General features: G+C 41.3%; 1 protein-coding gene and 1 pseudogene across 1 annotated transcript; both read right to left on the reverse strand.

Moving 5' to 3' along the window:
* Positions 1-44: 44 nt before the first annotated feature.
* Positions 45-7329, reverse strand: LOC127158708 (E3 ubiquitin-protein ligase TRIM17-like; the record flags this gene model as incomplete). Its single annotated transcript, XM_051101731.1, has 4 exons — positions 5678-7329; positions 860-955; positions 245-267; positions 45-163 (listed from the first exon to the last, which is right to left on the reverse strand). Coding segments are annotated over exons 1-4 (634 nt in total), but the record flags the coding sequence as incomplete, so codon positions are not given.
* A 203-nt stretch (positions 7330-7532) lies between these two features.
* LOC127158707 (nuclear factor 7, brain-like) lies at positions 7533-10151 on the reverse strand (annotated as a pseudogene).
* Between the last annotated feature and the right edge of the window lie 5890 nt (positions 10152-16041).

Below are 16041 nucleotides of genomic sequence, written 5' to 3' on the forward strand. Positions count from 1 at the left end.
ATTTCCAGTGTATGTGTAAAAGCACAGATCTTCTCCAGACTCACTGTTTTGGACAATGTCCTGCATTTTCTTCCAGGCTCTGAACGGCAGGTTGCCCAAGTAACGTGGCACATGAATCAAAGCTCCAGAAGGCGTCTGTGGATCCGGCTGTGAGATCTGGACTCTGGAAGAACATTCAGGAGTCAGAACTGCAGTGGATTTGGATCAGAAACAGAGAGACCAGAGACACCAGCAGATCACTCACCTTTCCATTGTGACTGGAAACTCCTGCAGAACAAACACACCATTGATCATCAACAACTCAACCAATCATCAATGCAAAATGGAAATCAATCAATCTGTAATCAATCAAATCAATCAATCAAATCAATGGATGATCTGAAATTTTATCAGACCTTTAAAAAGCAGTTACGAAATCATTGGCTTTCATCATCTCCTCCATGTCTTTGATTGTGTGTGAAAGAGCTGAGATGTGTCTGTTGATCTCCTCCAGCTTCTCCTTCATCATCTGCTTCTTCTGCTCCTCTTCCTTTCTCAGTGCAGTGATTGTAGCTTCTTCTTCATCTCTGAGAAACTGATGAAGCCTCTTAAACTCCTTTTTAATCTGACGCTCTGTGTGCTCAGCTTGAAACTGAAATCAAACCACATTCACTTCAATCATCTCAATCAACACACATCAACACATCACATCATTCAGATGGAACTCAGACACAGGACATATAACAGATCCAGAAGTATATTGCTGCCTCATTTACAAAAATAATAAACTAGAATCCATTATTTTATATATAACAAATCATAATTGTGTATAGTGATCCTACACCTGTAATTAAAATGACTCTTGATTCTGTTTCCTCACCTTGATGTGTTGAACTGTTTTCTCAAACTCTCTTTTCATGTTTTCTCTCTTTTTAAGTTTCTCCTGTAAGGACTTCAGTGCTGTATTGAGCTCCTCCTAAAGTTGAACAAAATAAATATAAAAAAAAAAAAAAAAAAAAAAAAAACAGGATACAGTGAAGAGACGAAAATACAGTGATTATACAGTGCTGTCAAAAAGTATTTGTCCCATCATGACTTTTTAGGGCCCGAGCACCGGTGGTGCGAGGACCCTCTTGGAATTGCTCTGTTTATTATTATTAAGTTGGCTTGGGAAAGCCAACTTACTGAAATTGTATTTAAACTTATTATTATTCTTCTTCTTATTTTTCTTAACGCAAATTTTTTGGACACCTACTCCTCCTAGACCGTTCAAGCTACATACTCCAAACTCGGGTCAGATCTTCATACTGTTCTGACTTAGTGTGCTATATCTTTTCAGACTGGTTTGAGTTACGGTTTTCTTAAAAATTAATATTAAAAATCATAAAAAGTCCCATAGACTTTCATTGACCAAAAGTCCATGTCTGTTTGAACTATGTTTAATGTAAACTGCTAGAAGCCATTGATACTCAATTAAGCTTTAAGATATCTATGTTCTTTCTAACTAATAACTAATCTATCTATCTATCTATCTATCTATCTATCTTCAAACCTTATCTATCTATCTATCTATCTATCTATCTATCTATCTTCTACTATCTATCTATCTATCTATCTATCTATCTAACATGCTATCTATCTATCTATCTCTATCTATCTATCTATCTATCTATCTATCTATCTATCTATCTATCATCTATCTATCTATCTATCTATCTATCATCTAAACATGCTATCTATCTATCTATCTATCTATCTATCTATCTATCTATCTATCTATCATCTAACCTATCTATCTATCTATCTAGAAACATGCTAGCGACATGCTAATCATGTTAGAAACATGCTAGCGACATGCTAGTAATGCTAAAAAACATGTTAGCGACATGCTAATCATGCTAGAAACATGCTAGCGACATGCTAATCATGTTAGAAACATGCTAGCGACATGCTAATCATGTTAGAAACATGCTAGTGACATGCTAATCATGCTAGAAAAATGCTAGCAACTTTGCTAATCATGTTAGAAACATGCTAGCAACATTGCTAATCATGCTAGAAACATGCTAGTGACATGCTAATCATGCTAGAAACATGCTAGCGACATGCTAGTCATGTTAGAAACATGCCCCATCATGACATGCTAATCATGCTAATCATGTTAGAAACATGCTAGCGACATGCTAATCATGCTAGAAACATGCTAGCAACTTTGCTAATCATGCTAGAAACATGCTAGTGACATGCTAATCATGCTAGAAACATGCTAGAAACATGCTAATCATGTTAGAAACATGCTAACGACATGCTAATCATGTTAGAAACATGCTAGCGACATGCTAGTCATGCTAGAAACATGCTAATGACATGCTAATCATGCTTTGCTAAATCATGCTAGAAACATGCTAGCGACATGCTAATCATGCTAGAAACATGCTAGCGACATGCTAATCATGCTAGAAACTTGCTAACGACATGCTAATCATGTTAGAAACATGCTAGCGACATGCTAGTCATGCTTAGCTAACATGCTGCTAGCGACATGCTAATCATGTTAGAAACATGCTAGCGACATGCTAATCATGCTAAAAAACATGCTAGCGACATGCTAATCATGCTAGAAACATGCTAGCGACATGCTAATCATGCTAGAAACATGCTAGCGACATGCTAATCATGCTAGAAACATGCTAGCGACATGCTAATCATGTTAGAAACATGCTAGCGACATGCTAATCATGCTAGAAACATGCTAGAAACATGCTAATCAACATGCTACATGATCATGCTAATCATGCTAAAAAACATGCTAGTGACATGCTAATCATGCTAGAAACATGCTAGCGACATGCTAATCATGCTAGAAACATGCTAGCGACATGCTAATCATGTTAGAAACATGCTAGCGACATGCTAATCATGCTAGAAACATGCTAGCGACATGCTAATCATGCTAGAAACATGCTAGCGACATGCTAATCATGTTAGAAACATGCTAGCGACATGCTAATCATGTTAGAAACATGCTAGTGACATGCTAATCATGCTAGAAACATGCTAAACATGCTAGTCATCATGCTAGAAACATGCTAGCAACTTTGCTAATCATGCTAGAAACATGCTAGTGACATGCTAATCATGCTAGAAACATGCTAGCGACATGCTAATCATGTTAGAAACATGCTAGCGACATGCTAATCATGCTAGAAACATGCTAGCAACTTTGCTAATCATGCTAGAAACATGCTTGCTAGCATCATGCTAATCATGCTAGAAACATGCTAGCGACATGCTAATCATGTTAGAAACATGCTAGCGACATGCTAATCACTTTAGAAACATGCTAGTGACATGCTAGTCATGCTAGAAACATGCTAGCAACTTTGCTAATCATGTTAGAAACATGCTAGCAACTTTGCTAATCATGATAGCACCATGCTAGTGACATGCTAATCATGATCGAAACATGCTATCGACATGCTAGTCATGCTAGAGACATGCTAGCGACATGCTAATCATGTTAGAAACATGCTAGCAACTTTGCTAATCATGCTAGAAACATGCTAGCGACATGCTAATCATGTTAGAAACATGCTAGCGACATGCTAATCATGTTAGAAACATGCTAGTGACATGCTAGTCATGCTAGAAACATGCTAGCAACTTTGCTAATCATGTTAGAAACATGCTAGCAACTTTGCTAATCATGCTAGGAACATGCTAACGACATGCTAATCATGTTAGAAACATGCTAGTGAAATGCTAGTCATGCTAGAAACATGCTAGCAACATGCTAGTAACTTGGTAATAATGTTAGAATCCTCTATCTATCTTTCCGTCGATTGACAATCTGACCAATACTATCTATCTATTTATCTGACAGACTACATTCAAACTTTAAAACTTCTAAATATATCAGACTGAAAACCATCCAAACTTAAAACTTCTTAAACTATTTAAACTTTTCAAACTTCTTAACTTTTCAAACTTTTCAAACTTTTTAAACTTTTCAAACTTTTCAGACTTTTTAAACTTTTCAAACTTTCTGGTCCGGCTTTCTCAAGCCAACTTAAAGTTTGTCTTGACAAACTTTTTTATCTAGTTATTATTATTTTTATTCTTCTTCTTCTTCTCCAAAATGAATCTTCCTTTTTATCTAGTTATTATTATTTTTATTCTTCTTCTTCTTCTCCAAAATTTTTGAAAAGTCATGAAACTTTGCACACGCATCAGAACTGGCGAAAATTTACATCTGATATGTGTTTCAGAAGTGGATGTGGCAAAATGGCTCGATAGCGCCACCTATACACTTTCAGCGGAGTGCGCCTCGAGCTACGTTTCACATACGTGTACGCAAATTGGTACACACATGCAACACACCAATACCTACAAAAAAGTCTCTTGGAGTAAAACCCGAAACCCAACAGGAAGTCGGTTATTTTTAATTTTCTCAGCAATTTTTGTGTCATTTTTGCCATTTCCAGGCGTCGTATTAAAACGAACTCCTCCTAGAGATTTATTCGGATCAACACCAAATTTGGTCAGTCTAATCTAAAGCCCTTTGTGACGTTAAATTGCGAAGATCTAGAGTTTTCGTTGGAGGGTGTGTCCGTGGCGGCCTGTCAAATTTCGATGTTTCGCCATGGGAATAGAATCTGTTATAACTCAGCCATACAATGTGTGATCTGCCTCAAACTTCACATGTTTGATAAGAGTCCAGACCTGAACACATGCCCATGATCATATTCAGTTATAGTCATAGCGCCACCTGCTGGCAACAGGAAGTGACATGTTTTACGCTGTGAGAGACCCCTCCTAGAGATTTCATGAAATCAACATTATATTCGGTCAGTCTAATCTAAAGACCTTTGCCATGTTAAATTGTGAAGATCTTGAGTTTTCGTTGAAGGGCGTGTCTGTGGCGGCCAGACAAAGTTCGATGTCTCGCCATGGGAATAGAAGTTATTGTAACTCAGCCATACAATGTCCGATCTGCCCCAAACTTTACATGTTTGATAAGAGTCCTGGCCTAAACACATTTAAATGCCAAAATTCCATTATAATCATAGCGCCACCAGCTGGCAAAAGGAAATTACTTGTTTTACACTAACTTAAACATGCAATGTCCGATCTGCCCCAAACTTAACATGTTTGATAAGAGTCCTGACCTGAAGACATCTAAAGGCCAATATTTCATTATAATCATAGCACCACCTGTTGGCAGCAAGATGTCATGTCATGTCTTAGACTAACTCAAGCATACCATGTTCAATCTGCACCAAACTTCATATGTTTGATGAAAGCACTGACCTGAACACATCTACATGCCAATATTCAGTTATAGGCATAGCGCCACCAGCTGGCAGCAGGAAGTTTGGCACATCTTAATGACTTTGACATATTCTCCCTTAAATTATAATGTGAAAAGCATAGTGCACAGCATTCGCCAACGATCGGCGGTGAGCCCGGGTGCGAGGGCCCTTTCATCGCTGCTTGCAGCTTTAATTTTTCTGTATCTGTGTGTGTATATCTCATACTAAACTGATTAAGAAATGAAAACCTAACATAAAGAAAAGGCAGCATGGAGTTGGTTAAAAGGTTGTATGCAGTAGCTACAATTTAATGTGGCATTATTTAGTGTACAAAAAATAAAAGTTATTTCATTAAGTTGTGTAAAATGAGTGAGAGAAACACCTACCTTATATGAAGGAACAACTTCACTGATGGGTCTAAATGTGTGATTGATGTGTTGTTTTGAATCTCTGCACACTAAACACACAGGCTGTTTGTCCTCCACACAGAAGAGTTTGAGTTTCTCACTGTGTAAACTGCAGATCTCCTCAGATCCTGATGAACGACTCTCATTTCTCTCCTCCAGGAATGACTCACACAAGTTTTGTAATGCCAGATTTACTGGAGGATTTTCTTTTGAGGATCTTCTCCTGCAGACAGGACACTCCTGAGTTTTCTTGGTTCTCCAGAACTGTTGAAGACACTCTTTACAGACACTGTGACTACATGATAAAAGAACAGGAGCCTTGAAGATTTCACAGCACACGGGACAATTATAGTCATATTCAACTGAAGAAGCCATTTTCACTGTTTGAGCTCCAGCAATCAAAACTTTACTTTCTCTTTCTGAACAACGGTTTTAAACATGAATAACCACAAGAATCACAAAGATACACTGCTGTCTGTCCAGAAACAAGTTAAAGTTTTTCTGTTCATTATCCACTGATGGATGATTCTTTTTTGCTTTTGTCAAAGAGGAGAAAATATGTAAGAAAGGAGAAATAAGAAGTCAGTCTCTTCCTGGTAAGTGTTGTAAGAGGGTGGAGTTTTTGATCACCTTTGGGTGTTTTTAACCCTTTCACATTAAACTCTGAAAGGACCTATCTATCTATCTCTTCATCCATCACAGTGTTTTTTTTTTTTTTTTCTTGATAGAAAAAGTGGAGACATGACAGGAAACAAGTGTGAGAGAGAGAGACTGGGATTGGGAAAGGTCCACGAGGCAATCAGCGCTGAAAATATTTTAACTGATACATTAATTTATTTAGGATGGGCTAATGAATATTTTAGAAATTTCTTTTTTCAAATTTAATGTAAAGTTATTCGTAAGAGAAATACATGAATAAACACTTTTTTTCTTAAGTGTTACATTAGACACTTTGAGGTAAGATGAATCCCTTGGTATTGGGAAGGCTTGTGCCAATATTTACCATAATTATTATACATTTAACCTTTCATTACTAAAATCACATAATCATGTTTTTCATGAAAAGAACAACCCTGTTTATCAAAATTTTTTGAGAAAGTGAGTCAAACTTTTTGTTTTCAGTCCCAGAGGCAGTGAGAATTTGTTCTGAGAATCAGATTTATAAACAGCATTAATCAAGCATTTCTATATGAGGTATTGATGTGGATTAGAAAAAAAAAAACATTTGCATCAATTTAGAACAATGAACGAATGATCATTTAAACTTTATAATTGAAATAAACAATTATTTAGATTCTTTTAGTCTCATGTTGAACAAATATGGTGAATTCAGGTAAAGTGGGCAGTTAAAGCTTGATTTTACTCAATTGATTTACACTTTCAGAGCAAAACTATGATCTTTAATTAAAGGAGCAGTATATTTCAAAATGACAAATAGTTTTAGCTGATGCAATATGACACTGGTGATTGTGGGATTGTGGCACCTCAAATGACTCAATCATCATGAAAGGTATTAAAGCCATTTGATGTTTAGTTGTCATTCAGTTCATTTCTAACTCATAATGTAAACAAATATTATTGTTATGACAGTACTTGTGTTATTTGTCACTGCAGTTAACATGGATAAAAATGAAAATATTACATGTGGACCTTAAAGTTAGCAAAGGAAAAAGAAGAAGAAAAAACAAAAAAACATCTGGGTATCTAAACTACAAATTTAACAAAATGTGGCCCATCTGAATTTACTGACTATAATTATGATATAGATTAAATACTTGAGCTAAGATAACAGTAAGAGTTGAAAGCAGGTTGATCCAGACATACATGTGTAACGTTTACTGACTACTGAATGGTAAGATCCTCAGATGGTCACTACTGAAGAAAGGAAAGACTGTGTCAGTGAAGGTGGTTGTGAATGTGTGTAGATGTGTGTTAGTTACAGGATCAGAGAATGACACCGTTCCTCTGTCATAGTCCAGATCAACTCTCACACACTCATGCTTCTGTTTAACAGGAAAACCAAACTGATCAGACCATCTGTACTGCACACTCCAGACATCAGTGTTAAAGAAATCATCTCCCTTCCTTTGGTTTGATGCTGTAGTTACTCCAAGACTCCAGATTGAACTCTCTTTAACCTCCACATCCCAGTAGTGTTTTCCTGAGTTAAAACCTTCTGAACCCAGAACACATGGACATTCATCAAATCTCTCTGGATTATCAGGAAGCAGTTGTTTGTTTGTGCTCCATCTCACACTGGTCAGATCATCAGACAGGACGAGATGTGGATCTGCAGTGTTTGGATCCAGAATCACAGGAGCTGATGAGACACAATCAACAGCTGCTTTTATTCTGATGTTCGTATAATGATCAAGAGTGAACCGTACACAGATTATTATGAATTTTGACACTCGTCCTATTGATCAAACACATCAGACATTTTCCTTTGATCACTGTCAGTGTTGTTACAGTAAATATTTTAGATTTGCCAATCAATCAAACTGAACTGAGATCTGCTGTATCACTGTAACTGTAAATATCATGTGGAGCAAAGTTGTTGTTCTCTTGTTTATGGCTCATTTTGGTGTAGTAGCTCATCTGGTTATTCACACATAATGCTGAAATCTGTAAATATTCCCTCATGTATCATTTCCAGTGTATGTGTAACAGCACAGATCTTCTCCAGACTCACTGTTTTGGACAGTGTCCTGCATCTTCTTCCAGACTCTGAACGGCAGGTTGCCCAAGTAACGTGGCACATGAATCAAAGCTCCAGAAGGCGTCTGTGGATCCGGCTGTGAGATCTGGACTCTGGAAGAACATTCAGGAGTCAGAACTGCAGTGGCTTTGGCTTCAGAAGCAGAGAGACCAGAGACACCAGCAGATCACTCACCTTTCCATCGTGACTGGAAACTCCTGCAGAACAAACACAACATTTATCATCAAGAACTCAATCAATCATCAATCAATCAATGGATGATCTGAAATCAGACCTTTATAAAGCAGACGTCATTGGCTTTCATCATCTCCTCCGTGTCTTTGATTGTGTGTGAAAGAGCTGAGATGTGTCTGTTCATCTCCTCCAGCTTCTCCTTCATCATCCGCTTCTTCTGCTCCTCTTCCTTTCTCAGTGCAGTGATTGTAGCTTCTTCTTCATCTCTGAGAAACTGATGAAGCTTCTCAAACTGCTGTTTAATCTGACGCTCTGTGTGCTCAGCTTGAGACTGAAATCAAATCACATTCACTTCAATCATCTCAATCAACACACATCAACACATCACATCATTCAGATGCAAGAGAAACTCAGACACCCGACATATAACAGATCCAGAACCAGATTGCTGCTTGTCATTTACAAAAATATTTAACTGGAATCCATTATGTTAAATATAACAAACCATAATTGTGTATAGTGATCCTACACCTGTACTGAAAATCACTCGATTCTGTTTTTTCACCTTGATGTGTTGAACTGTTTTCTCAAACTCTCCTTTATTTTTTTCTCTTTGTAAGTTTCTCCTGTAAGAATTTCAGTGTGTATTGAGCTCCTCCTACAACTGGACAAAATAAAAATATATAAAATACTAGATTACAGTCAAGAGAGGAGAATACAGTGATCATACAGTGCTGTAAAAAAGTCTCTCATACTAAATTGATTCAGAAATTAAAACCTAACAAAAAGAAAATTCAGCCTGAATAAATATAAAATACATATACATATAAAACTTTTTTAACAGCATGAAGTTGGTTCTAAGATTGTATGCAATAACTACACTTTAGTATGACATTATTTAGTTAACACAAAAACAGAAAAAAATCAGTATGGGGCAAATAGTTTTTCACAGCAAAGTTTCATTAAGTTGAGTAAAATGACTGAGAGAAACACCTACCTTATATGAAGGAACAACTTCACTGATGGGTCTAAATGTGTGATTGACGTGTTTTTGTGAAGTAAAGCACACTAAACACGCAGGCTGTTTGTCCTCCAGACAGAAGAGTTTGAGTTTCTCACTGTGTAAACGGCAGATCTCCTCAGATCCTGATGAACGCCTCTCATTTCTCTGCTTCAGGAACGACTCACACAAGTTTTTTAACGCAAGATTTTCTAAAGGTTGTTCTCTTGAGGATCTTCTCCTGCAGACAGGACACTCCTGAGTTTTCTTGGTTCTCCAGAACTGTTGAAGACACTCTTTATAGACACTGTGACTACATGATAAAAGAACAGGAGCCTTGAAGATTTCACAGCACACGGGACAATTATAGTCATATTCAGCTGAAGACATTTTCACGGTTTGAGCTCCAGCAATCGAAACTTTACTTTCACTTTCTGAACGATGCCTTCAAACACGAATAACCATGAGAATCACTAAGATCTGCTGTCTGTTGAGAAACAAAAATCTTGGAAGTTTTTCTCTTCGTTGTCCACTGATGGCTGATTCTTGTTTGCTTTTGTCAAAGATCACCTTTTTGTTTTGTTCTGATCACCTTTAGGTGTGTTTAACCCTTTACTATTCAATCCTAAAAGGAATCTGTCACGAATCTAGTTGGTGTCCCGTTGTCCACTCACCACCAGATGTCACTCTCGCTTCACCTACACACTCTGACTGTTACTTTGCATCTCGGACTGCATCTCCCATCCTCCACCGCTCTGATTGCGTCAGCCCCGTGACCAATCAGGCGTTCTATAAAAACCCGGTCCTCCCCAGTTGCACTTCATGGATTGTTGAATCGTTGTTTTGTTATATCGTTATATTCCCTGTGTTATCGCTTCCTAGTTTCTTGTCCCGAGTTCCTAGTTCCCTGTGTTTTGTTTTTCCCGCCTGGTTATCTCGTTTGGACTGTCTAGCCGCCTGCCTTTGGATTATCGCTCGTCTTTAAGGACTATTCTCTCGTCTCGCCTCCGATATTCCTGTTTTCCGTTCTCTGACCCTGCCTGTACGACCATGTATCTGTCTCGTCCATATAATAAAAGCTTGCATATGGATCCGCTCGCCTCTCGTCTCATTCACCCCGTAACAGAACAATCCTTCACTACAGGATCCAGCAGCTTCACCCCCGGACAATCAGCCGATACGGACGCAGACATAACTCTCTGCAGAATCAAACAGCGATCACACACACTCGAACAATATACCCGTGAGTTTATTTCCACTGCTAACTACTCCACTCTCCCGGACTGTATAGTAATTGAGCTTTTTTGTGACGGCGTGAACCAGCCCCTCCATACACAACTGAGACGCGAGGGCCCGTGCTCGTCACTCGAGGATTTTTTAAACTTTGCATTTTTGTGTGTGGGTTCGCCGTGCACCGTAGAGGTCGTGGAGAGGGAACGCGACAACGCGGCAATGGCGACCGTGCGTCCCACTCGCAGATGGACGGTCATGCCGGAGCACGACGCCACAAACAGGTTTTCCGCCTGGATCGCTCGTGAAATGGCGGCCGTGACGGAGCGTGCTCAAGCTACGATGGCGTCAGCTGAGCCCGTGCACAAGATGGCGGCCACGCCGATGTGCGCAGGCAAAATGGCGGCGACTGCGGTGCCCGTTCACAAGATGGCGGCGGCGCCGGCGTGCGCTCACAAGATGGCGGCGACGGCGGAGCCCGTTCACAAGATGGCGGTGAAAACAGAGCTTCGTCACGTCACAGCTGCCATATCAGAGCCATATAAGGTTGCAGCTGCGTTTCTCGAGTCAAGTCAAGTTTCCAAGTCAAGCCAAGTTGCAGCTGTCCTTCCTGAGTCAAGTCAAGTTTTCAAGTCAGGTCAAGCTGCAGCTGTGTTTCCTGAGTCGAGTAAAGTCACAGCTACCACCCCTGAGTCAAGTCAAGTTACAGCTGCTGTTCCTGCGTCAAGTCAAGTCAGAACTGCTCTTAAGGCAAGTCAAGTTAAAACTGTGTTTCCTGAGTCAAATCAAGCCAGAGCTGTCTTTCCTGTGTCAAGTCAAGTCAGAGCTGTCGCTCCTATCTCAAGTCAAGTAACAGCCATCTTTCCTGAGCCAGAGCCCCTGCACAAGATGGCTGCCACGCCAGAGCCACTGCACAAGATGGCTGCCACGCCAGAGCCACTGCACAAGATGGCTGCCACGCCAGAGCCACTGCACAAGATGGCTGCCACGCCAGAGCCCCTCCACAAGATGGCTGCCGTCTCCAAGCCACTCCACAATATGGCTGCCACTCCAGAACCTGTGGTCAGCACCCGGACGCCACCTGTGGCCATGATGGCTCATGTGCTGGACACGCCTCTAGTGACGGTATGGGCAGCTAAAATGGCGCTCCTTCATGCCACGGCGGCTACCCCAGAGTCAAGTCAAGACACAGCTGTCGTTCTCCACGAGTCAAGTCAAGTCACAGCTGTCGTTCTCCACGAGTCAAGTCACGCTACAGCTGTTGTTCCTGAGTCAAGCCATGTTGTTCCTGAGTCAAGTCACGTTACAGCTGTTGTTCTTGAGCCAAGCCATGTTGTTCAGGAGTCGAGTCCCGTTACAGCGGATCTCCATGAGCCAAGCCAGGTTACAGCAGATCCTCATGAGCCAAGCCAAGCTGCTGCTGTTATTCCAGAGCCAAGTCAAACTTCAGCCGCTGCTCCAGAGTCAAGTCAGGCTACAGCTGTAGCTTCCAAGTCCAGTCAAGCTTCCAAGTCCTGTCAAGCTTCCAAGTCCAGTCAAGCTTCCGCGTCAAGCAACGTCAAGGCCGCCGTCCCCGCGTCAAGCAACGTCAAGGCCGTCGTCCCCCGAGTCAAGTAGAGTCACTACTAATCTTCACGAGCCAAGTCAGGTCATTGCTGATCTCCAAGAGTCAAGTCAGTTCACTACTGATCTTCACAAATCAAGTCAAGTCACAGTCAATTTCCACGAACCAAGTCAAACCACAGCTGATCTTCATGAGCCAAATGAAGTTATTATTGCTGTTCCAGAGCCAAGTCACGTCTCGTCTGACCTTCCAGAGCCCTGTCACGTCTCGTCTATCTGTCCAGAGCCTCACCATGTCTCGTCTGACCGCCCAGAATCAAGTCATGTCTCGTCTGACCGCCCAGAATCAAGTCATGTCTCGTCTGACCGCCCAGAGTCAAGTTACATCACGTCTGACCGCCCAGAGTCAAGTCACATTATGTCTGCCAGTGTGATGGCGATCACCATCCTCAGTATGTGGGCCGCACACTACATTCCAGAGGTCACATCTGTTCTCAAGTCTGCCCTGGAGGTCCCGTCTGATCTCAAGCCTGTTCCAGAACTCCCGACTGATCACAAGTCTGCTCCAGAGGTCCTGTCTGATCTCAAGTCAGCTCCTGAGGTCACGTCTGTTCACAAATCAACCCCTGAGGCCACGTCTGTTCACCAGTCTGCTCCAGAGCTCCCATCTGATCCAAAGCCTGCTGCAGAACTCTCGTCTGGTCTCCAGCCTGCTCCAGAGCTCCCCTCTGATCTCAAGCCTGCTTCAGAGGTCCCGTCTGGTCTCAAGTCTGCTCCAGAGGCCTTCCCCATCGGAGAAGCTGCGCCAATGCCTCCAGAGGTGTCGGCGTCTACCGTAGAACCTCTTATGGAGGGGGCGTTAACCGCTAAACTCTCTGCTTCTCCCTTTTTTCTGTCTGCATCCTCTGTCACTGTTCTCCCCAGGTCCCAGTTTATGAAGCAGCCTCCTGTTCCGCCCCGGAGGGCTGCGGCGCCTCCTGTTCCCCCTATTCTGTCTGCCTCCTCTGTCCCTGCTTTCCCCAGGTCCCAGACCATGACGCAGATTCCTGTTTCGCCCTGGAGGGCTGCTCCGCCTCCTGCTCTGCGTCCTGTTCCGCCCTGGAGGACCACTCCGCCTCCTGTTCCACCTCGGAGGGCTCCAGCGCCTCCTGCTCCACCCTGGAGGGCGCCCACGCCTCACGCTCTGCCTCCGGCTCCGCCCTGGAGGGCTCTGGCGTCGCCTATCCCACCTCCGGCTCTGCCCCGGAGGGCTCCTGCGTCTCCTGCTCCGCCTCCGGCTCCGCCCTGGAGGGCTCCTGCGCCTCCGGCTCCGGCTCTGCCCTGGAGGGCTCCTGTGCCTTCTGCTCCGCCGCTCCGGCTCCGCCCTGGAAGGCTCCACCTCCGCCCTGGAGGGCTCTTGCTCCGCCTCCGGCCCCGCCCTGGAGGGTACCTGTTCTGTCGGTCCTGCTTCAATCTCTGGGCTTCCCACATGGACCTGGTCCTCCAGCCCTCGCCCTGTCTCGCTCCCACCCCTCCGCTCCCCTGGACTGTTGTTTCCTTCGAGCGTCTGGAAGCCGCTCCTTGGGGGGGCTATGTCACGAATCTAGTTGGTGTCCCGTTGTCCACTCACCACCAGATGTCACTCTCGCTTCACCTACACACTCTGACTGTTACTTTGCATCTCGGACTGCATCTCCCATCCTCCACCGCTCTGATTGCGTCAGCCCCCGTGACCAATCAGGCGTTCTATAAAAACCCCGGTCCTCCCCAGTTGCACTTCATGGATTGTTGAATCGTTGTTTTGTTATATCGTTATATTCCCTGTGTTATCGCTTCCTAGTTTCTTGTCCCGAGTTCCTAGTTCCCTGTGTTTTGTTTTTCCCGCCTGGTTATCTCGTTTGGACTGTCTAGCCGCCTGCCTTTGGATTATCGCTCGTCTTTAAGGACTATTCTCTCGTCTCGCCTCCGATATTCCTGTTTTCCGTTCTCTGACCCTGCCTGTACGACCATGTATCTGTCTCGTCCATATAATAAAAGCTTGCATATGGATCTGCTCGCCTCTCGTCTCATTCACCCCGTAACAGAATCAAAGTTTTTTTCAATTTAGAATTAATTTTATTATATTGTAATTATTTTAAATTCTTAGTATTGGACACATAAGAAATGACCCTTTTTTTGTTGTTAAAATGTTTGCATCTAAATGATATAAAACTTCTGGATTTTATGTTTTTTTTGTTTGTTTGTTTTTTTTTTAATAATAAACATACCTGTAACATTGTTTGTATCTCTTAGAGACCTTCCATAATTATCATGGTCCACATAAAATTTAACTTTTTTAAAAAAGGTGTTCAGAAATAAATAATACATATGCTTTATATTGGTATATTGTCATCTTTATAATTTAGACCATTTTCTCTGATTTTATTGTGATTTAGTGATTTTATTTATAGAATTTTTGCTAAATTCAATAAATTTAGTCAATTCAGTTAATTTAGCAATTAAATAGATTTTACACAACAGGAATATTGCAAGCCACTGCAGTCCATTTATCATCATGAAAAGAGTAATAACGTGCAGTAAACGGTAAATCTGTTAGCTGGACGCAGATGAGACCCGTAAAATTTACAAATGGCCAAACCCACTCTTACAGGAAAAAAAGCTGGATAGAGCAATATTACTACTTATATGCTCATGCTTAATATTTCCTGCATAATTACATACATAAATATATATATATATATATATATATATATTGTGTTCGATCAGTTACTTGTGTCAGCAAGTGTGCAGCTGATGACACACCCACTTAAACATTTTCAATACATCACTTATCCTGCCCGAAAAAACGAAGGTAAACATTCAACAATAACAATTACTTTGCATACACATAACCTAAAACCTCTCAGGTTATGCATGTAACTATGGTTCCCTGAGAATAGGGAACGAGACGCTGCATCCCCTAGAGGACACTATGCTGGAGTCTTTCCCCATAGTGCTGTCTAGAGGATGCAGTACAAGCTCCCTTTCAAAAGCCAAATGAAAATCTGAATGTCAAAAGTTTTAATATCTTTCATGATGATGGAGTCCTTTGAGTTGTAATCACCAGGGTCATAATGCATCAGCCAAAACTATTCTATCATTCAAAAAAAGAGTTCCTTTAATTAAAGGAGAAGTCCACTTCCAAAACAAAGATTCACATATGTTTTGATCGTTGTAATTGTTGTTGTTGCAATTGTTTGTTTTTGTGTTATGTGTTTGATTCTTGTGTAATAGGACCCCCTTGAAAACGAGATGATGCATCACAAGGGATTTATCCCAAAGAAGTCTTTCTTTCTTCTTCAGTCGTAAAGAAATTATGTTTTTTGAGGAAAACATTTTAGCATTTATCTCCATATAATGGACTAATATGGTTCAGTATAAATGCGGCTTCAAATGATCCCAAATGTGGTTGTAAACAATCCCAGCTGAGGAAGAAGGGTCTTATCTAGCGAAACGATTGGTTATTTTCATTAAAAATATACAATTTAAATACATTTTAATCTCGAACGCTCGTCTTGCCTTGCTCTCAATGAACTCTGGCTCAAGACAGTTAGGGTATGTCAAAAAAAACTCCAATCGTAATTTCAATTACGATAAATTATCAATTATGGTAAAATCATCCTACATCACTGCAGAAAT

This window comes from Labeo rohita, unplaced genomic scaffold (genome assembly GCF_022985175.1).
Source record: "Labeo rohita strain BAU-BD-2019 unplaced genomic scaffold, IGBB_LRoh.1.0 scaffold_1658, whole genome shotgun sequence".
Taxonomy (NCBI): domain Eukaryota; kingdom Metazoa; phylum Chordata; class Actinopteri; order Cypriniformes; family Cyprinidae; genus Labeo; species Labeo rohita.